Source organism: Zalophus californianus, chromosome 11, assembly GCF_009762305.2.
Source record: "Zalophus californianus isolate mZalCal1 chromosome 11, mZalCal1.pri.v2, whole genome shotgun sequence".
Lineage (NCBI taxonomy): Eukaryota > Metazoa > Chordata > Mammalia > Carnivora > Otariidae > Zalophus > Zalophus californianus.
The window spans coordinates 110030942-110053479 of record NC_045605.1 but is presented as its reverse complement, the minus strand read 5'-3'; the positions used below and the strand labels follow the sequence as shown (position 1 = coordinate 110053479).

The 22538-nt window shown below is 59.7% G+C and overlaps 1 protein-coding gene across 7 annotated transcripts in view; it reads right to left on the bottom strand.

Annotated features, from left to right (window-relative positions):
• The window catches only part of ANO1 (anoctamin 1), a 76726-nt gene that overhangs the window by 39825 nt on the left and 14363 nt on the right, over nucleotides 1-22538 (bottom strand). For 5 of the 7 annotated variants that reach the window (XM_027580751.2, XM_027580754.2, XM_027580752.2 and 2 more), the window contains 9 exons: nucleotides 18687-18785; nucleotides 17750-17901; nucleotides 16250-16304; nucleotides 13613-13664; nucleotides 11335-11400; nucleotides 10790-10845; nucleotides 8966-9007; nucleotides 4492-4556; nucleotides 3603-3737 (listed from right to left, as the gene is read on the bottom strand). In XM_027580751.2, coding sequence (XP_027436552.1) covers nucleotides 3603-3737; nucleotides 4492-4556; nucleotides 8966-9007; nucleotides 10790-10845; nucleotides 11335-11400; nucleotides 13613-13664; nucleotides 16250-16304; nucleotides 17750-17901; nucleotides 18687-18785 — 722 coding nt within the window. The remainder of the gene's footprint in view (nucleotides 1-3602; nucleotides 3738-4491; nucleotides 4557-8965; nucleotides 9008-10789; nucleotides 10846-11334; nucleotides 11401-13612; nucleotides 13665-16249; nucleotides 16305-17749; nucleotides 17902-18686; nucleotides 18786-22538) is intronic. The other 2 variants (XM_027580753.2, XM_027580756.2) reach the window with 1 other exon arrangement.

Here is a 22538-nt window from a genome sequence, read left to right as displayed (position 1 = left end):
TGGTACGTGCAGTCCCAGGTTGACCTGTGCTAGGAAGGGCCTTGGCTTGATTTCATGCCTCTTTGTTACCGCCTTAAAATTCTTCAGGATTTCGGACAGGGCTCCTGCATTTTCATTTTGCACAAGGTCTGCAATTTCCGCAGCCGACCCTGGGTGTGGCCCGAGAGAGGCATGTCAGCGCTCACCTCTCGTGGGTACCTGAGGCAGCAGGACTCCCAGCCTGTATGGGAGTCGGCAGCCAGCCTCCTCTAATAGTCGGGTGCTGTCCGGGCTTGTTCTAATAGCGGGAGCTGCCCAGGTGCTCACGTTAAAAGGCCCCGGAAGACAGCTAGAGGAACAGGTGAAGCCACAAATATGCTGTGCCCTCCTGTGCCCTTGCATGTCCTAGGCACGGTGCATACAGGCTCGTTCGCCCTGGTGGGGATGCTGTGGGGCAGTTGGCCTTGGGGGCTGCCCAGGTATCTGCCTCCCGGGGCGCTCTGGACGCAGAGGGGAGACAGGTAGCTGGGCTGGAAGGAACACATCGACAGGCAGCTTGGAGTGGGGGACATCCACTGCGCAGGGCTCGTTCAGGAGCCGAGGGGTGCCTGGCCGGGACAGTGGGTCCCGCTGAACACAGGTTCTTATCCTGCTGGGCAGACATGCAGTCTGGGGCTGGAGCCCGGCTGCTGTGGAGGGACCAGAGGGGAGGGGCACGATGCCTAGCGCCTCCCCTCCTCCACCAGCACCCTGGCACTCAGGCTCTCTCCTGCTGATACTGGAAGACGCCGAAATTCAAAGGCTGTCAGCTGTGTGAGCAGGAGCCTGCAAGAGCGTCCACCTGGCCCGGACCAGCTTTTGGGACTATTACAATCCCATCTTCATTGATGAAGAAGTAAGCCCAGTGAGGGGAAGTAAGTGGCTGAGGGTCACACAGCAGAGCGGGGACTGGGCCATGCTCCTTCACGGCTCTCGTCTACTTGCCCAGAGACCGCAGGCTCTCACCTATTGCTCCTGGGTCCTCCCTTGGCTATTCCTGCCCTCTGTGCCCCTGGCCAGGCCCTTTAGCCTCAGACGCAGTTTCTCCTTCTGGGAGATGAGGAGAGGAGCCAGAGTAAGGCGCTTCCAGCTCTACCTGCCCTGAACTTTCTCCTCCTGCTAACTTGGACAAGACACTGAGCTATAAATAGACCCCAGGCAGGAGTGCTCATTCCCAGAGGCTGAAGGGGGGGGGTTATTTTTGTTTCTTATTTCTGGATGCACATGAACTTATGCACACAGCTATGCCTGGCCCACAGCAGGACACCTGCTGAAAGGCTCTCGGGGACCCGCTGTGTCAGCCAGTTGGGCATTCTGGCTCTCTTCACAGTTACGCTATGAAAACACTGTGTGCCAGGCACTTTGTCAGGCACGGAGGTGGAATGATGATCGTGGCAAGGAGGCTGCTGCCTCGGAGCACCTGGGGAAGTGAGTGCACGTGCGCGTGCCTGCACGTGCGTGTGTGCGGGAGCAGGGCCGGCACACACAGGCGGTGGGGCTGTGCGGACCCCAGAGCCAACCAGCTTGGGCTTTAGGGCTCGGCTCTACCATTTGTAATCTGTGTGGTTGGGGGGTGGGGGGTGACTCAAACTCTTTGGGCCTCAGTTTCCCCATCTGTAGAACGGGGCTGCTGGGAATGAGCGCCCATGCTGTCGGGACACTGGGGAAACTGGGGAATGCCCATGAAGCCCTGTTACTACCCTGGGGGTAACCAAGCACAGACAGTTGTCATGAACGGTCCATTTCCTGCCCCTCGCTGAGCTCCCTCTCTCCTGAGGGCCCTTCCTGGGTGGTGGCAGGTGTGGGGGGCACGGATAATGGCCCCCACTGTCTCTATGCTGCCTGGGGCCCCAGTGACCTGGCCAGAGGCTGGGGGGCCCAGAGCCCTGCGGGGGGCAGGGGCCAGACTGTGCAGCTCTGCCCGCCGCCCAGCCCGCCTCCCCGTTGGCATAAACAAGGCCAGCCAGATAAAAAGCCTTTTTTTTTTTTTTTGCCGGTTTTAAACCCTCTGCCTCGCCCTTCATCACCCACAGCCAAAATAAAGACAAGGAATGGGAGGTCTGTTCTTTGGAGGGGATGGGCCGGGTTGGAGTGGCAGGCGGCACCTCGAGGGGCAGGGCCACCGGCTTCCCTACAGACTTGGACGGATCAGACTCCAAGGGGGACACACACCTCCTTCTTCGCCCAAGGCGCTAACCGGGCAGCGGCCGAGGCCAAGGTCGGACGGGCGTCCAGAATTCGCCGTGAATGTGGTTCACATCCCTGGCCACATGTCAGGACGTGGTGGCGCTGGCCTGGCCTCGGGGACCTCGGCGCCCTGGCTGTGCAGACGTGCCCGGGCAGAGCCTCCTGGCTGAGGCTCTCCTGGCAGCACTACCTCTTGGGGGGGTGGGGTAGGGAGGGAGGAAGGGAGGTGAAGCCCCCAGGGGCCCCTGCCACTTGCCATGTCACCATCCCTTGGGGCTTTGGAACTAAATCAGCATCACACCTGGGCTACCCTGATGGCCACCGTCAGACCCAAGCACAATGGTCTCATGTCACGTTAGGCAACAAGGGGACTAAGCTTCCTCTGCTCTGTCTGTGCCCAAAATAGCCCTGGAGGGGACGTAAGCCAGATTCCTTTAACGTTTCGATCCCGGGTGGGTGGAAATATTTTAGGTGTTACTCATGCATCAAAGCATCATTTACACAGAAGTTTGCCGGATATGGCCTTTCTGTGCTGTGGAGCTGTAATAAGCCGGTCTCTTGGCCAGGTGAGAGACTTGTTTGATCTTACTGACTGGGACTACAGATGAATTTTCCAAGCCGCGGCTCTGCTTTGGAGACATGGGGCTGAGTCGTAAGAGCTATAATCGAACTGATGTCCCTGGACTTCCCCGAGAGCCTGCACGCTTGTGGCAGGCAGGGCCGGCGGGCCAGGCAGCAGCGTCCCTGACCGAGGCAGGGGCCTGTCATCTGGAACACACAACACGGTCACCTCTGGCTCAGGGCTCGCGGCCCTGGCACACGGCAGGAAGAGACAGGACACTCCCGTGCCCACCGAAGACCACAGTCTCCGGGCTCCCGCTGCTTGACTCATGTTCTGGCTGCCACTTTGGGAGAACCACACCCCAGCACAAGGCCAGGCCGTCTCGGGGCCCCCGGCCTTCTTCCAAGAGCTCCCCATGCCTGACGTAACCCTCGAGGAACCGCAGCAGGAGCATCAGCCCTGTGCCTGCGAAGCCCCCCGGGGCCACAGGGAGAGGGGAAGCCAGCGTGGAGAAAGGGACCCAGTGGGCGGAGTCCACGCACGAGACCTGAAGTTCCTTGTCACTGAAGAATTAGAAACTCATTTAAAAGAGGGCAAAAAACCTCCCAAGAAGGAAAAGGAGCTGGATGCTTATTTTACGTCATCCTCCGGACAAGAGAGTGTCTCCCGGGCGTCTGTGCTTTGGAAAAGCCGTCGTCTGCGCTCTCAGACGGCGCTCCGCACCCCCTGGGGGGGGTGGCCCGCAGGTTCAAGGACCTGCTGGGCCAGGGCCTGCCGGAGGAATGCAGCTCCTCGGTCAGCAGAGGGCATGTGCAGGGAGGGGCTGCCCGCCTACCTGGGGATGTTCTCATCGACGGTGGCGCATCCATACAGGAAGACGATGATGCCGACCACGGACGCGGGGATGAGCATCTGGGTGTACACGCCCAGCCAGGCGAAGTACAGGCCAATCTTCTCCCCAAAGTACTTCCTGCACCGCAGGGCAAAGCCAAACAGAGACGAGCTTATGCTCACTGCAAACCCATGCAGGATGTGTGGCACCTCCCTGCCCGGCAAGGAGCAGCTCGAACCGGGCCCCGGCTTCTCCCAAGCAGGACTGAGTGGGTGGGGGCTCTGGACCTGGCCGTCAGGGGCGGGGTGCCCCTTGCCCTTCTGCACCCCGGGAAGGTGGGCCATTCTGTTTGTGAGGCCCAGGCCCGGGGCGGGGGGGGGGGGTCCGCAGTGGGCTGCCTGGGAGGTCGTCTGCTCTGTCCCAAGTCCCGGCTCAGTGTAAGAGCTGGAATGAACTCCGGCCTGGAGGCACCAAGAGAACCAGCCCTCCTCACATTCAGCATCTCTGGTGCCTTGAGGGGGTTAATAATTTTCACGGGCTGGACTCTAGTCCGCAGGTCTCCCCACAGGACACATATCTGCTCCCCTTCCTGCCCCGGGAGAGAGGACAGCTTTCTCCTTCCCCTCAACCCAGCCATGCAAGGAGCCCCACCGGCCACCCAGCTGGTTGAGTGGGGCTGGGCATTCAGGAGAAGAGGGTGAACATGATGGAAAGAGCCCATCCGCCAGCGAGTCTACGGGCCTACGGGGGACCTGGGGCCCCCTTCCCAAGCTCCTCACGTTCAGACAGGTTCCCAGGTGCTGAATATTCAGTGCGGTCCAAACCAGGGACTGGCCCCCTGCAGCCTCGGAGCAGCCAGGCCCACCCCTTCGCACCTGGGGTCCTCTCTTACCTGACCAGGTCGATGGGCTGGTACTTATAGAAGACCCCGTAGCTTGCCCACTCTTGGTACAGGAGCTGGGGGAGAGCAAGTGGTGAGGGCTTGTGGAAATGGAGCTTTGCTTCCCAGATCTGGTGTACTCAGCTCACAGGGACATCATTCATTCATTCAACAAAGAGCTCTTGAGATTCGGCCGTGTGCCGGCTACCATGCGGGGCACCGGGCTTCCAGAGGTGAGCACGGCGGACACAGCCCCGAGCTCCGGGGCTTCCGTCCTGACCGGGGAGACCCACAGGAACCTTTCAGCTCCGGTAAGGGTCTCACAGAACCCATCGGCGGTAGGAGCTGAGCTGACACCAGAGTAAGAACGGGCTAGACGCGACAGAAGCTTCTGGAATCATTATGGAAGCCTCGCTCTTCATGATCTGATCCGGAATTGATCTAAAATGGCTGGACCCTGTGAGACTTTTCCACTTAGGGTTCTCGGCTGTCCCTGTCAGACGCCGTGTCATTCTTTATAAAGGACAGAGACCACCACGCTCTGGAGCAGAGAAATACCAGTGGCAAGGCGTTCCAAACTCTCCTGAGATGGGCTGTCTGATTAACACGGCTTAGTGAAATAAATGAAATTTACACATGCCCCATTACCCCCCGGGCTCTGGGCAGGGATGGTAATGAGCTTGATGGATCGAAAACCTTGTACGAACATGCAGAGAGTGTCCTAAGAAAGATACCATGTTGGGACTGGTGATGTTAAGAGAGAAATCCCACCCATGTGGGTCAATGATGCTTCACCAGCCTTAACTCAAAGCCTAAGTCACACAGCTGGGACCCCCTGTGCCTGGCCGCCTGCCCCTGCCGGCATCAGACGGGGAACGGGAGGGAGGCAGGCGGGAGACCGCCCCACGAGCTCCCTGCGGTTTAGGCTCTGGCCGGCGTATTCCTCTACGGCAGCCCATGCTGACAGATGCACCTGCCCCCACCTCCCCGCAGTCCGGAGCTGAGGGCTTTATGTGCACCAGATATCTTTAGGTAATTCTCCGAAAATTAACGGTGTGCACGAAGGCTCGCTGGGAGGAGTCCTGCACCCACAGACCAGGGAGTCAGCTCTGAGAAATAGTATGCAGAACACAAGTGCTGTATTTCCTCAAAAGTCAACACACACATCTGCTCTGATCTCTAAAATGAGCTGTCTTTTGACTTTATGTCTTTCTGTAAGTGCCACGACGGGATGTGTTCGGCAGGGTCCACGTCCTGAAGGACTACCAGCAAGGCTGGCTGCTGGTGGGTGGCCTCTGGAGGAAGTGGGGTGCATGGGGGGCCCCCCTCTGTCTCGGAGGAGAGAGGCGGGAGTTAAGGACACCACTCCTGGGCGGGAATGTGGGCTCTGCTGGACCTCCAGCGGGCATTCTGGGCTCTGAGTCTGAGTCCTAACTCCTGGGAGGGCCCCCTCCCCTCTGAGCCCTGCTGGGCATCCAGGGCAGACCCTCTTCTCTGAGCCTGTGGCCTCCATTATTCTGGTGGAGACTGTCCTTCTTCCCGGGTCAGAGGGGATCCCCAAGGGCTTGTGCCTCGTGAAAGCCACAGCGCTGGGGCTCGCCACGTCTAGGCAGGCCTGGTTACACGGACAACGAAAAGCCCCCAGTGTCACTCTGCAAACAGCAAACTTGGATGAGCTCACAGACCACCTCCGGAAAAGCAAAGCGGCCATCACTGACCTGGGCAGCTTCCTCCCTCCATCGAAATCAAGCTGCTGATATTGAGCACACGCAGGCCAGGAGGCGTACCAGAGCTGGGGGGCAGAGGGAGGAGGGAGGGAAAGAGGGGGTCCGAGACTGGGCTGGGGGACAGAAGGCCCTTCTCAAAGGCACGGCCTCGTCACGCGGGCCCCTGCGTTCCCGGGCCTGCCCACTGACGCTGGCTGGCGCCCACCGTTCACGGGTGCATGGGACAGCTGGGGGTACACACCCTGGCTCTCTGCACAACCGCTTTACCTCAGTGGAGCGTTCTTCCTGCCAAGAAGGGAACATCAATCACCCTGCAGCTGGCAGAGTGGAGAAGTCAAAGTCAAGATTTCCCTGTTATGGTTGGCAGAGCTCCGAGGTGCACCTCAGCCTTGCAAGCAGGGTGGGAGGTGTCAGGCCCTGGGGTGGGCCAACGGGGCACAGTGGCCCCAGACCTCAGAGGGAGCCCGGCTCAACCCACCGGCACCTCTCGGCCCAGACCTCCCACCTGGGCCCACACGGCTGGGCAGGCCCGCGACGGCACAGATTCTGTCCTCAATTACTGTGTATGCACTTGCCCCTTGCCGTCTCTCCCTAGAATGGAGGCCCATGAGGGCCAGGTTTGCCCGGTCCACGTTATGCCCAGAACCTCACACAGGGCCTGGGGCAGATAACAGGGTTCCAGTAAGTAACTACGGAAGGAAGGAGGGAGAGAGGGAATGACAGGTCGGGGTCCTGTGGCTCTCAGCCCAGCATGGGGATGGAGACAACTCAATCCACGTCTGGAGTAGCTGCCCCGCTCCATGTCCCCGGACGAAGGAACGCTCCCACTCCCAAGGGCCCCGAGTGTCTATGACTGTTCTGACCATGCTCAGCCTTGGCCCTGGCCTGATTCTTTGCTTAAGCATATTCCTACGTGTGCTCCTCCTGCTCGGCACAGGAAAATGGCCTTGGCTTCACTGCACTCCCCTTTCCATCCTGTGACATATCCAGGGCCAGGCACTGGGGACTCCCCTGCCACTGGTGGGACCAATAGTGGGGGAGCCACCAATTTTGTGGCTGGAAAGGCAAAATACTCAGAACCAGGTCACTTAAGATGGAGCCACTTGGGAGAATGAGAAGTTCTCCAAGGCTCTGAGTTAGAACCCAAACACCTACCTGTAACATTCCTCACTCTCTCCCCCCCTTCCATCTGTCCACCCACCCACCCGTCACCCACCCATCCATCTCCCCATCTAGCCACCCGTCACCCACCCATCCATCTCCCCATCTAGCCACCCGTCATCCATCCATCAATCATCTACCCATCCATCCATCTCCCCATCTAGCCACCCATCATCTACCCATCATCCATCCATCCATCCGTCCATCCATCATCCATCCAATGCTCTTGGACTACCCCCATGGGCCAGGCCTGGTACTCACAGCTGGTACATTAAATTCAGTGGGCATGGGGGGGATGGAGGGTGGGCAGCATTCCAGGCAGAGGGAACAGGTGGGTCTGGACAAACCTAGAGCCATGTTTGCTGGGCCTGGTGCCCAGTAAGTAGCTCCTGAATAAGTAAGTGAATGAGATCGTTTTGGCAGCATGTGACCACCAGATGAGTAGTCTCAGATTAGTGAGGTGGTCAGCGTGGCTGGTGCACAGGGAGGCGGGTGGGAAGAAGGCCACAGTGGCCTGTGAATTAGGCCTGAAAGGGGGTCACTGTGGAGGGAAGGCACCAGACACTTGGCACAGGGGCCCAAAGGCATGAAGGAGGATGGACTCTGGGGCCAGAGTTGCCCCAGGCAGGCCTGGGGAGGAAATGGTGCTTCTCCAGTGGGACTGAATTGGGTGGTGGTTGGGGGGGGGTTCTGCAAGTCACTGGGTCTCAGACGAATGCCAGATGTTCCACTAAAAATAACCAAATATGTCATTTTTGAGCTAAATCAGATAGCATCTTCAGCCGGATTCCCGGGCAGGCAAGTTGTATCCAGTACCAGAGGTTTAAAAACATGTATGGGGGGCTGGCGGGAGGCAGGAATGGAGAACATTCCATACACAGAGGTTCCCAGCCCGAGATCTGGGACAAGGCGACCATTGTGAGGTTCCCAGGGAAGCGTCTCTACCCACTGCCTCTGAAGGATCTGCTCTTGAGGGGCAAAAATGGGTCCAGAAGGTCTGTTCCCCACCCAAGCTGGAGGAAGTCTGCACTTGTTTGGGAAGCGGGAGGGGGGGCAAAGTGGGCGCGGGGAAGAGGCTGGAAGCCAGACACTGGCTTGTGTGCAGGACGGCAGGATGGCAGAGAAGAACCTTCCTGAGTGAGGAGGACAGAGAAGTGGCCATGGTGGGGGTGGGGACGCAGGGAGCCTAGGTACGTAGGATCAGGGAGAGCACTGAACCATAAACAGATCACTCGGTGTCTCGGAGGCATAACCCCAGGAACACCAGCTCAATACCCTTTCCATGAGAAAGGGCTCCAGGTCAAATAAGTTTGAGAAACACAGGGTTGAACCACGTCCACTAGTCTCCCCAGTGTGTGGAGGGGGCTGTGGCTCTCTGGGGCCGGCGGGGAAGGCCAAGGTAGAGAAACACACCCTCGCTTTCACACGTTCCCCAAAACCCGCCCGGACACCTCTTAGATGCAGAGAGGTGGGTGCACACCAGCGGGCTGAAGTTCTGCCCTGTCCCCCCAGACGTGGGGCCGGAGTGTTGCTGCCCCATGGGCCACCGCGTAGCCCCGCCCCGCCCACGGCCCTCCATCTGCTCTACATCCACTTACTTTTCTGTCGTTGAAATCCATGTTTTCACCTTCGTAGTCTCCCTGTTCAGGAGAAAAGGAAAGCTATCACCACCTGATAGACCTTGCAAGGAGCTCAAATCCGCAATGCTTCCAAACGTAAGCACCAGCCACGCTCGCGAACACAGATAGGATAACCCCAGTCAGCAGCCAGTCATGGGACAGGGAAGGTTGGCGGGAGCCTCTGCATTGTTTCAATAGGGTGAATGTTTGTCCCATCTGCCGGGAGGCCCCAGAATCTGGCCCTGCCAGGTGGGAATCCCTTTCACTCCCAAGGGCCCCCGGAGGGCCCGAGGTTTTATGGTCACTGTGCACAGAGATCAGCGAGCACCCACACTCCCATTTCACACATGGCAACACTGAGGCTCAGAGAAGCAAAGTGGCCCTGACATCTAGCAGGGGTCACCAGGTGAAAGGCCCAGAAGTTTGTGAGTGCGGCTGGGCGGGGCTGGGGGGCTGCATTCCTGGAGCCTGTGGGGCGGGTGAGCACCCACTGATGGAGGGTGATGGAGGGTGGCTGAGGCCCCTTCAGCCGGAACCACTGGCCGGGACACGTGAGGTCTGAGCCCTACCCTTAAAAACCCAGCAGGTCACTGGCCGAGGCAACTTACTCCACACGCCCCAAATCAACACTGCATTTATTGAGCACCTACAAAATGCCAAGCGCGAAGGCTTTCATGAGACATATGACCAAGGAACGGTGGCCAAACAGTGGTGTTTTTGTGGGACAGGGAACCTCAGAGGCCGGGGGGAGGGGAGGCAGGGAGAAGTCACCCGTGCAGGGGGAAAAGGAGGGCTCTGTGTGGCCCTGGGGAGTGGGGGAAGAGCATGCAGGCAGAAGGAACAGCATTCCCAAAGGCACAGAGGTGGGAAAGCTCGGTCACTGGACCCTAGCTCCCCACAGTGAATGAGCAGGTCAGAGTCAGGGGTCTGAAGGGATGGCCCTTTGCTGTTCTGGCAATTGGGTTTCTCCAATCCAAGGTCATACTGGAAGCCCTCTCACTTCTGCTCCCTCTGGACGCCTGCTGGGAACCATTCCCCACTTGTAGATGGGGACGCGAGGCACAGAGGGGACAGGGGCTGCCTCCACTCGGGGCCGCAGGGGAACGTGGCCAGGACTAGACTCTGGGTGCCCTGACTCCCTGCCCCACCCTTCTCTGCTCTCTCCTGCTCCGTGGCTCCTAGTCCTTGGGCAACACCCATTTGGAACGTTCCAGAGGCCCACGGTCTGGGGTTCCCACACTGCTCGGGCCCCACAGTGCATTCCCGTGCCCCGCTGAACCCTAGCCCCCGTTTCCATAGAGACAACAAGAAGAGAATCATCCCTCTGCACCTCAACGGAGCCAACGCGCGGCCGTGGCCACAGGCTATATTTGTCGGGGGATACCAGAGGGATTTGGAGATCCAGCTCAGGAAGCTGGCCGCTTGCTCTGCAGAAATAGATACATGCAGAGTCCCAGTCACTCTGCCAGAGTGGGGGCAGGGCGGGGCGGCCAGGGAGACCCAGGCCGGGGGGGGGACATTGTGTGGACTGGCCGGCCACAAGGTTTACACCCCGCCCGGGCAGGGTTCCTGCCACAAACGCCCCTGCCTCGGTGGGCTTGCTCTGCAAGAAAAGATGCCCTGGGTGTAAGGGCCTGGTCCCCCCTGGTCTGGCCAGGAAGGCCTGGGTGCAGCTGACATTTACAGGAGAGCCAAAGCAGGAAGCCGAGACCGCAGGATAATGAGAGCTCCCTGGGGGTGTGGCCCGCGGGGATTTGGGGCGTTCGATGACGCAGGCGCGAGTGCTTTGTCAAGGTTACTCACATCGTGCAGGGGGTAGGCGGCCGAGTAAACGCCATTGGCCAGTAGGCTCGTGATACCTTAAAAATAAAGGGAGAGAGAGGATTACGGACCAGGTACGTCTCCTGCCGCTCTCTTTGCCAACAGAGCAGTCCCAGGACCGTGTCTGTCGCCGAGAATTTTCTCAAAGCCCGCTGCACCCGGCTGCACAGAGCCAGGCCACCTTTCTGGCGTTTCCTCCCCGGGTTCGACTAGGAGACGGTAAAAACATGCTCTATCGGCAGGATTAGGAAGACACAGAGGAAACCCCAAGAGACAGTTACGCCTGGGAGGAAGGAGGCACCCCCGAGCCTGCAATTCACCAACTACCCACACCTGCTTGAGGGCAAGCCTACAGACTAGAAAGATGGATTTCAAGTGGTTAGAAAAGCTGAATCACGAGAAAAATACGGGTGGGAAAATTGATGTGTCGGAAAACACACATACAATTTGGAATTAGATTTTAGGTTGATTGGGAAAGCCGAGGGGGAGGCCTGCGGGCCCCACGGGGCGGGGGCGGAGGCACTTACCGTATTTACTACATTTTCGCCTTTTATTTAAAAGGGCAGAGTCCTTCTTTCTTCCCTCTCCTTGCCCTGTTTGTACATCGGGCTATTAGTTACATGAAAACGTCTGAAAGGACCAAAGCTGCATTTGGGGGAGAAAGCGTTGGCTCATGGCGGTCCGCACGCCTGGGGGGTGGTGGAGCAGTGGCCACGGCCTTGACAGCTGCCCCAGGCCCTGCACTGGGCACGCTACACAAGTCACCTGCGCCTCCCAGAACCCGGAGCTGTGCCTTCGGCGCCCGGCCCCAGGAGACCGTGCTGGGGAGGGAAGGCTGAGCCGGCCACACGTGGGGATGGGGGCTCCTGGAAGCCTGATCTCGCACATGCCCTCGGGGGCCAGTGCTGCTCCAGAGTCTCCAGGAGCCCTTTGCTGGTCACAGAACCCTCAGCCCGGCCGAAGAGGCTTTGTAGGTTTCTCGGTGGCCTAGCCGGCCCACCCTTTACTATGCCACTGGGAAAGGGTGGGAGAGTGTCTTCCTGAGCTCCACTTAAAAACAGATCATCTTCTCTGTTAGTGATCTGGAATGACCAGGGTACCCGAGGGATGCTTAGAAATCCAAACCAGAGACAGGTGGAAGCATCCAGCTAAAGCCCACGTGCATGAAAATTCATCTGTAATGAAAGTGGATGTGGGTCTGATTCAGGTTCGCTGGCTCCTTACTGTTGCTAGAACACTCTCAACACGGTGCTGCCACAGGGCCTTTGCACAGGTCTGGACCCCTCATTTTCTTCAGATCTCTGCTCAAATGTCTCCTCCTCGGAAAGGCCTTTTCCGATCGTTGTTCCTAAATCCTCCTGGCAGCCTTCCTAACCCCCACAAGATGATGTTCTGCCTTTTCTGGTTATTATCTATTTCCTCCCCCAGAACATAAATCCCCTGAGGGTGACAGAATCCATCAATACTGGCTACAAGTTGAATGAGTGAATTTGGAGGTGAGTAGGGCTTTCAGGCAAGGCACCGAGGTGAAGTGGGGGTGCAGACGAGGACCCTTGATCTATCTGCTCTGTCACCAGATTCACCAGAGATGCCCGCCCCTGGAGACGACCCAGAGCAGGGACCAACTCTAGCTGAGAAGCCCCCAGACCCTGGGCTCTTTGCAAACCTTCAGTGCAACCATGCAGGTTTGCACTGGAAGGGACCCTACAGGGAATCTCCAGGCCGACTGAGGCTGGAACAGGAGCCACACTTCCTCCCACCTCTGCTGACCTGGGCCACTCTGGAGGCTCTCGCTCGGTCTAAGGTGGGCCGGGCCTATGGTTGACAGTTTTCCCGGGCTCCTCTTGACCCCTGGATGGGACCCCCCCCCCCCATTCCCACCGACTTAGGACACGGGATCAGAGATTGCAGGCCCAGAAAGAGGCCCCTGTGACTGGCCATCGGCCACACCGGCCAGGGAACCTGCAGCCCGCCTGACCCCGGCCCCCAGCACTCCCCTACCCTGCTGCTCTCCGACCGGCCCCAGCAGGCATTTTCTCCTCTGCAGGAAGCCAAGTGTGCGAGGATCCTCCGTCCCGGATGCACCGACCCCTTGCGTGGCCCTGGAGGGCACGCACAGCTCTCAGCGGGGCGTGCGCAAGCTTAAGAAGGAGGAACCCTAGCAAAAGGCATTCCTTTGCTCTGAAGTGTTTGGTTTTGGTGACCTCAGCCTGCAGCTGTGGGCGGGGGACCCATGCTGGGGTGGGGGTGGGGGTTCGATTTGACACACTTTGGTCGGGAAAATTCTGCATCCGTGGCTTGGTGTGTGCTATAAACCGGAACGCGAGGTGCCCAGCTGGGCTGGTTTTGTGGCAGGTTCTGGAACTGGGGTGTTTGCCGAGGACGCGCCTTTCAGCAAGGCCCGGTGTGGAGCTCTGTGGGTCCCCGGCGGGGCGCCTTCCACTCCAAGCTGGGTGCATGCCTGGCTGCTTCCCAGCCACGGGGAGCTGCTTTGGGCCATCACCCCCGGCCGGAACCCTAACGCCCTCCCCCTGGACCGTAAGGGTCAACAGAGGGTGACGGCGCCTTGGTCACCCCTCCAGCTTCCAGCAGCCAGATTCACCACCTCTGCAGGGAGAGGCTGACACACCGCCGTAGAGCGGCCCCGCAGTCCTGGAGCAGTTCTCCCGCCTGGCAGCTACACCGGCTTAAATCAAAACCTTCTAAAAACCCCCAAACCGGCTGCCCGCCTCCCACGGAGGTGATGGGAGGCAAGATTAGTGCTGGGAGGGGAGCGCTGAGCTCAGGCCCCAGCAATGTCCTCACCCATGCTGTACTTGGCCTTGGTACACGTTGTTCTTTTCAGGATCTCGTAGACCTGTTGCAGAGACAAGAAGGAGGGGCAGACAGTTACTTGAGGCAGCCAGGGCACGCAGCGACGGTCACGCGGCGGCCAGAAAGGGGACATGGTCGAGCGCGACCAGCGACAGCCGCCCGCGCTCCTCTGAGGACGGACGGCGAGCCTTTCTACGGATGCACGTCCCCCGCGCCAAGGGTGTGCTGGTCCAAGGGAGGAGTCGGCAGGAGGGGAGGACCCGCATCTCTCACTTCCCTCCGAGAGGCACCGACCACGGCGTGCTGTTTGGGGTTGAGAGCTGTCTGCTGCGCCCCGTGGGATGGGCCCACCCTCCCTTCCGGCTGGAAAGGGAGTTGGGATTCAGAGCCACGGGACCCGTGGCAGCGAGAGAGCAGCGATCCTCTCTCCGAGCCCTCGGCTTCCGCACCGGCTGCCCGTGGCACCCGCCGGCCCTGCACCTGCTCTCCTGCGTCCGGCCCTGGCCCAGCAACCCGGCCTCCTCGCTGCTCCGCTCGCTCACCAGACCCTCTCCCGAGGCCCAGGGCCTTCACCCTCGCTGTTCCCTCTGCTAGAAGCACTTGGTCCCCGAGATCCAAGTGGCTGTAGGGCAGCTGCTACCCCCCTGCTCTGCCCTCCCACTCTGCTCTTGTCTCAGGGTGCCACCTTCCTCCTCCGCAGAGGCACCCCTTACCTCCTCCCTCCCTCCCACCAATAACTGCACGAATGAGCCACTCAGGCCATCGGACCCCTCCCCGGTACCCCCGAATCTAACTGGGGGGCCCCATCCTGACCTTGCTGACTCTCCCGAACTACCGCCTCCCACCCAGCCATGGTCACGGCCCCGTTCATGACCACCTGTAAGCCCACATCTGCCTCCACCTGCCCTCTCACAGCTGGCCATCATCCCGCTCGAACCGATCTGACCACATCCTAAACCTTGCTCTGCAACCTTCTATGGCTCCCTCGCGCCTACAGGCTGAAGGTGGGAGTCCCAAGACCAACACATCCTGCCCTTCCTGCTGATCCTGACTCCTACCCACCTGCACACTGGGCGACCCCGACGCCAGGAGTGTGGGGAAGGAGGCAAGGAACGCCTTTGCCTAGAATGACCTCACCCCAAAGCCAGATGCTGTCAGGTCGCCAAGACCATGGGGCCTGACTACCCAAGGACAAAGTTCTGAACTGTCAGTTTCTCCGGAGCATCGGCCAGTTTACAAACCGGCCCTCGAGGTCTCTGGGAGAGAGGCCCCCCGACCCCCAGAGGTAAAATGGATCGTTCAGTTAGTACTTATGGATAGAACTGCTTTGTGTGACTTGCGATCATGGACTGAACTCTATTTTATAGCAGATTCCCAGTGAGACGGGGTCTAGAGCTTTCCATTCACATATGTACTCCCCCCCAGCCCCCAGCAAGAGCAAGAGTGAATTCACGAATTTGCTCCCTGCCCCGTGCCTCTGGGGAGCATTTTGGCAGCCCCAGATCATGTGAAAGGCTGGGGCACACATTCATTCTCTATCTCCTAATGAAGACAAAGTGAAACTGGATGGTTCTCTCAAGCGGTCGATGTCCGAGGGAGGTGCTCCCTCCATGGATACCTGTCAGCCCCGAGCCACTCCAGCTGGCTGATGTTTTCACATAAACGAGTTCCTTCTTATTTATTATGATGAGATTTAATTGCCAAGATTAATCAGTAACACAGGTAATATAAATCACCGCGCTGTGCCCAGGCCGCCCTGGGTGGAGGTGCACCGCTGCCCTGAGCTAGAAGCCAGAACCATTCTCTCGTTCTGATGCAGGCTCCGTGCCTCCCCAGGTCATGAGGCTGGGAGGGGACAGAGGGGCAGATGGGACCCCGACCTGCCTTCCCAGCAGCGGCCTGAGCCCCCTTCACCAATGCGACCTGAACCACCATCCCCGCCCCTGGCCACCTGCCAGCCTGGAGATGTGGCCGTGAGGGGCAGTTATCTGCTCAAGGTCAAGTGGCTGCCCCCCACCCCACAGCCCTACACCTCTCTCCTCCAGGCTGGGCTTTCTGGGCGGGGAGCTTGGCTGTGAGGTTAATTTCTTGTGCAGATAAAAGTTGGGTCCTGAGCCGTGCACGGCCCAGTTTGGCTGGTGGACAAGTTGGCGGCCGATGGATAAACATTAAACCAATACCTTGAATAGGGCAGGGTGGCCTGGTCAGATTTCGAACTTCCATTTGCTCCTCTGGCACAGCCCCGGAAATCTGCCCCAACCCACATGGCTTTGCCTCCATCACCCCATCACTCCTGCCAGGCCTGCCTGCGTGGGAACCTCCGGGTCCGGGGCCCCGCTAGCCCCACTAAGGGCCAGGGCAGGGAGGCCAGGGACAGGTGCTGAGGGGTCTGGAGTCCCCCTGCCCCTTTCCTGCAGCTCCACCTGACTCTCCTCCTCCTGCGGAGGAGGACTGGGGACCTCCCCTGGGGCCCCCACAGCCTCTTTGATTTATTATTCTAATTATCACTGTCACAGACAATTAGAGCCAGCTTCCACCTGGAGGAGTTCTGCTGAAATGAAATTATCAACCGCTTCTCCCCGGAGCCACCTTGCTGGTGAGCCAGCGATTCCCACGAGGGATACTTACTATTGTGCTCCGGGTTTTGCTGTCGAAAAAGGAATCCTTGTCAGACAGGTCAAATCTGTTGAAATATTGGGAAGAAAGAGACACACAGTTCACTGGAGTCAGCTCTCTGGGTTTCCAAGGCCCTGGGAAAACACACGGTCCCCGTGAGCCGTGACCGTGACATTGGGCAACTCCCTCTAAACGCCAGGTGTGCCCTGACCCCGGGCATCTGGAACAGTCTGTGTCACTCCCCCAGCCCCCTCCGGGAGGCTTGCACACCCACACCTCCCTCCCAAGGATCTGCTTCCCTCTGATGATGCCCTTGGTCTCTGCGTCAACGCTGCCGGGGATGGGGACGATGCTGTCCGTCCCACCATCAGACTGCCAATACTGAAGACAGTCTCCCCGTACTTCACAGTTTCAGTCCTGAGGGCAGAGGGACGTCTCTGGGAGAGGTCACCCAGTGCCCAAGGCACTCAGGGTACAGCTGGGGAGGGGGGGCTCCGTCCCCACGGAGCCTGGAGGTAAGCCAGGCCTGGCAAGGGGGTGCCAAGGGAGGTAGCTGGGGCAGGGGCAAGGGAGGCCGGGGCGCTGGGGGTCCTAGAAGGAGGGCGCTCTGGGAGCCCCCGTCCTGCAGCCAGTATAAGGAGCTGGGCTGGGGGCTGCTTTTTAAAAACATCTTATTTCTGATCCCTGGGAGGATATAACAGCGGAGTGCAGGCTTGGCCCCTGCCCTGTGACTAAGACATTTACCAGAGCAGAAGCCCCAGCTCTGCGCTGAGAAACAGTTCTCCACCTCCCGTGAGACTAGGGGCATCCTGGAGACCCCCCCAATCCCGCCCCCGCTTGTCATCCGTGTCCCTCTGGGTCCCAGAGCCCAGGCCCTCTCTGTCCCCACCACTGCCCACACTTCAGCTCTGTCCAGTGAGGCCCCATGGAGGCCTGCAGCCGCTACTGACCCACTGCCCTCGGGAGCAGGGTAGGAGGGAAGGTTCTAGAACAGGGGCAGCCCTGCCAGGCAACCCTGCTGGCTGCGCGTCCCTGGAGCCTCAGGACTCCAGCTGCGGCTGCTTTTTAGTTCCTGCCTCCCAGAGCTCGGCAGCTTCAGGAGGCCTGGTTAACCAGACCCTCTCACTGGAACACGTCCCCGGAGGGACAGAACTGGGTGGGACGGGGCAGATGCCCAGGTCCCTGCTTCGGGGCTTTAAGCCAAGCCGCATGCACGTTTTCCTAAATGTCCCCAGCGGGAGGACGAGACTCTTCACCCCGTAATTCCTCAGTTAACAGTAATCTTGGAAATCATTTTCGAACCCCTTCCATGCTCAAGAGCTATAAGCTCTTCTGAGAATGTGCTTCAGGGGCTGAAACCCCTACTTCTTTGGGGGGACGGAGAGCATCTCTGGCCTCAGGGGACTGTCCTGTAAGCTGCATCTCCCATGTCATGTACCACACTGTGGGGTCCACACAGCAGGGCCCTCCGGGAAGGGGCAAGCCAGGAGGGGTGGGGGGGCTCCCACTTACAGGTGCTGCTTCTCCCGGGAGAAGGGGTAGGAGAGTCTCTTTGTGGTCTGGGGTCTGTGCTCCGCCACCTTGGGCTGGATGGGGTCTGTGATTTTCTGGAGCACGGAGTTGATCTTCTTCAGGAGGCCACGGGTCTCGTTAATGTGATAGAGCTGCAGACCAGATCGGGCAGGGGGGGGCGCATCCGCGTCATCTGCTGGGCCGTGACCCTTGGAATCTACTCTCAGAAGGTCATAGGACTGTCCCACACCACTGAGATGGCATGTCCTGGGAACAGAGCTCCGGGGGGCAGAGTGCCCCCTCCGCGCCCAGTTTCCAGATAAACACTCCCAGCTCCTGAGTTTGAAGAGAACCCCTCCAAAATGCAATCACAACACATCCCAGAAAACCTGCCTCTGGACTTTGTTTTGTTTCAAAAGAGGCAATCCACACGAGCTCAGTGGGTTTGAGGAGCCAGGGGCTGGTTGTCCCCCGAGAACGGCTTCGCCCCCCTGCTTTCCTTTCTGCACATGAAGGAAAACACGGACCCTTGCTGAGCTCAGGAACACACTGTCAGACTGCCTCTCAGCCGGAAGCGTTCAGAGATTAAAAAGAAAAATCCCAGCAAGCTAAGCAATGTGTTCAGGAGTCTGATTAATTAGCCAAGACAACACGAGTGGGAATAACCAGAGCGGGAAGTCTCTGCATGTTTGTATCTGTAACAGGTTCCCCTGACCCCTCTGCCCGCACCCTCTCCCGGTGGGTTTGCTCTGGGATCTCCGAAGACCCCCTGGGGCCGTGTGCTTCCCTCCATAATCAAGACGTGGGGGCTCACTGCCCTCCCAGGGGGTGACGCCGAGGCTCACTCGGCTTCTCCCCACTGAGCCCCTCCTGGCAACGCTCTCTGCCGGGCATCTGCACGGTGCATGGACCTCGGCGTCCACACAGAAGCACCAACCTTCTTCGTGGGCATCTTCAGTTTCAGGAACTCGGCCTCTCTGCATAGTACATTCCAGGGTGCATGGATCTTTACAAATCCAACCCCGTGAATCTTGGTCTAGGAAGGAGAGAAGGCCTCAGTCAGCATGGAGAGCCCTGGGTCGGAAACCATCACCCCACGGGCACAACCTGGGTCTACAGGGCAGCCACTCTGCGGGGCTGCTGTCAGCGGCCCCTCGCTCCCCCTCCTGGCACCGCCTCATGGCGCTGTCAGACTCTCCCCCTTGCACGGTGGCGAGGAGCCAGAAGGGCCCAGAAGGAGTCCCAGGGTCCAAAACACCTGGGGAGCTTGCAGAAGTGCAAACAGCACTGCCACAAAAGAGGAACTTCCAACAGCTCCCGTCCCCAAGCAGGGGTGAGGAAGGCCCACAGGCCTCCTCTGTTGCTGCCGCAGCATGAGGCCCAGTCCTGCTCGGGGCCTCCACTCCCATAGCGTCCATCCACCCAGGGCACACGCTCCACATGTGGACGAAAGCCACAAACGGTCACAGTGGGAACAGCGATGGCGAGGAGGTGGAGACCCACGGGCTGCTCACAAAGCACCAGGCCCCACACTCCATGCCCTGCTGTGTGCTTGCTCATTTGGTCCTCACCACGAGCCTGCAGGGTGGGCCCTACCGCTGTCCTCGTTCCGGAGCGAGGACGCGGAGGCACACTCTGCCAGCTCGTTAGACGAGTGTCCTGGTTCGGTGTCCTAGTTCGGCCGTAACACGTGACCACCTGGCTTAAAACGATTCATTCTCTCATGGCTCTGGAGCTGGAAGTCCGAAATCAAGGTGTCCTTATGGTCACACTCCCTCTGGAGGCTTGAGGGGGAGGGTCCTTCCTGGCTCTTCCAGCTGCAGGGGGCTCCAGGTGTCCCTGGGCTGTGGCCACGCCCCTCCAGCCACCTCTGCCACCATGTGGCCTCTCCCCTGTTTCAAAGCTCTCTCTCCTTTCTCTTCTGAGGACACCTGGCATTGGACTGAGGGCCCACCTTAAATCCCAGGTGATCTCACCCAGAGACCCTTGACTTACACCTGCAAAGACCCTTCTTCCAAACAAGGTCACATCTGCAGGTGCCCGGTGGACACAGCTTTGGGCACCACCGTGCTGGCCCTGAATCTGCAGCTCAGAGCCCTGCAGGGCTTTGTGCAGGGAGCCTGTCTACACCGTGAGAGGAGCTTCCAAGAAGCATGAGCCCAGGATCTTGGGGCCTGAAGCTGCCTCCAAGGAACGAGCCAGGACCAGGGCGCTCAGGGCAGAGACCCGATGGGTGAGGGCTCAGAAGTGGGCTGGTGCGGGGCAGACTGTGGGGAGCCTGGAGTCCCCAGGGCTGGGCACACAGCACACAGGCTTGTGGACAGACATATGTCAGCGTAGAGCTGGAGGACCCAGCCCGGGGGTTGTGGGAGAGGGGAGCCCAGATCCTCCTGCTGCCCTCCAGGGGTTGGTCCAGTGGGCACCAGATAAAGCCTTGAGATGTGGTGGCCTGAGTCGGCACCCTGTCCCGTCCCTGTGTGTCTCTGGCAAGTAACTCGACCTCCCTGAGCCCATTCCGTCATCTGTAAATCTGTGCAGTATAGGACTTGCTTCGCAGTCGGGGGGGCCCTGGCGCCCAGCCCCCAGCTGGCAGGAAGGGTCTGCTCCGGACCACATCTCCTTGGCCACCGGGCAGCTGAGGCCACGCCAGCTTATGTGCGTGGTCACCCTTGGCCAACAAGCTTGAGGCTGCCTCCCCAGCTCAGGGAAGCCCCGGAGGGCACCAGGATCTGAGAGGCGGCAGCGTCCCCGGCCCAGGAGACAACCGGGCACGGGGCCGATCTCATGGGGCGCCCTGGAGCAGGGAGACGTGACCGTCAAGAGCCCACGCACGGCAGAGCCTGCCTTTCCCCCTTCCAGACCCAGGTCTATTTCTGGGCACTGCTCACCCACACACAAAGACCCAAAATATATCCTTCCCAGTCCCATGGAGATTTCTCTTTGCCGGTGGTCACGGAGCTGGTGCCTGTGGCCGGTCTGCCTGGGAAAACACGCTCCTCTGTTTACGTGAGCAACGAGGTCTCTCCCAGGAAACATCTGGCGGGATTTGGGAAAGGGGTCGTGGGACAAGTTCGGGAAAAACACATACGGGATGTTCTCAAACGTGGTGCCCGGCCTGACCGCAGCCGCCCCCAGCGGAAAGGAAGCACGAGAAGGCTATATCCCCCTTTCCCCCGCCAGGCACCCAGAGCTGCGAGTCTGGCCCCAAGTCTGGGCCTCCTGATGTGGAATTACCTGGGAGGCCACAGACCCACCGGGGTGAAGGCCGGGAGGGCCAGGCCGGACAGGGGCAGGGGCAGGGCCCCCGGGCACCAACTGGATGGGCAGCGTGCTCACCTGGCCAGGAGCTTACCCAGCACAAATGGAGGGTGTTCAAGCCTCCATTCTGAGCCCAACTCATAAAACCGTGACCCGACCAGAACCATTTCTGGCATTTTCCTTTCAGAAGGAAGTCACAAACGAAGCAAACATAACACCCCCACAGGGGATTCATAGTGGCTGAGCACCCCCGGACCTCCCCCCAACATCCCCACGGCCACCCGTGGGCCTGGACATCCTGAGTCCATGGGCTGGACCACGTGCTTCCATCGTCTGGCCACGGCCCCCTGTGGCGGCTGAGGCGCAGGCTGGGGATCGCTGGAAGGTTTGCAACAGTGAAGACCACCCGTGGGCCGTTTCTGCTTGCCCTTGGCTCCCCGGAGAGCTCCCGGCAGCACCACCTCCTCTCCCCTGCGGGCCCACCGGCCGCTTCACGACCTGGGCACCTCTCAGACTGCCGCGCAGGCCTGACTGAGGGAACTGGGGTGCCCAGGTTGCCGCTGCCACCAGGGAGGCCTCCGCAGCCGCGCCCTTGGAATGTCAGGGCTGCCCTGTGGGAGGGTTTGTGTTTTCAGCGCCAATCTCTTGGCTTCTATCACTCAGGCGCGGTCATGTCCTGCACTGGGACAACCAGGCCTCATACATGCTCGTGGAGCTGCTGCCACGCTCAAGGCTCAGGTGAGCTGGGGACCCAACCGAGGCTGCCTCTGCGGGAGGCCCAGAAGGTGTGCAAGGACCGGGCGGGGATATCTGTACACCCCAGGCCCCCGCCTGACATGCTGAAGGAATACATGACAAATAAACCACCAGAAAACAGTCATTCACGGTCCTGCTTCTGTGACAAGCAGGTAGAGGACTCAGATCTACCCTCCCGTGAGAAACGATAAAGGATGTGGGACAAAAAATAAAAGAAAATAAATATCACAGCCTCAAAGGAGCTCCAGAGGGAAGAACAGGGCGCCGCTGGGCTCAGAACAGCGACCAAGGTGGGGGCCGCTCCCAGGCAGCCCCAGGACCACCCCCGTGGAGCTGGACCTCCCAGACACCCCCAGAAAGGGCCCTCCTCCTCCACACACGGGCAACTGCTGCCAAGTAGAGCAGGACAAGGGGGAGGGAGGAGAGGGAGCAGGTAGAAGTGACCCTGAAGGGTCCTGGCCTCCAAACTCCTCGGCCCCAGTGGGTCTCGGGACCTCAGCCTGTGACCTTGGCTCAAGGTGGTTCCAGCTGTAATGCCCTCAGATGTGTGACGGACGCAAGCCCCAAGCCTCTCCGGACGAGGACACCGTCCTCCCAGGCCTCAGGGCCCCCTCTGGGCAGGGCAGGGCAGCAGGGCCAGGCCCACCAGGAGGAGAGCCAGCACAAGGGGCCACCTCAGCCTGGGGACTCACAAACCAGTGATGCTTACCTTGTTTAAAGAAATAAACGTCAGGACAGAAAGGTCCTGCAAAGGACAGGAAGCCACTAACAAAAT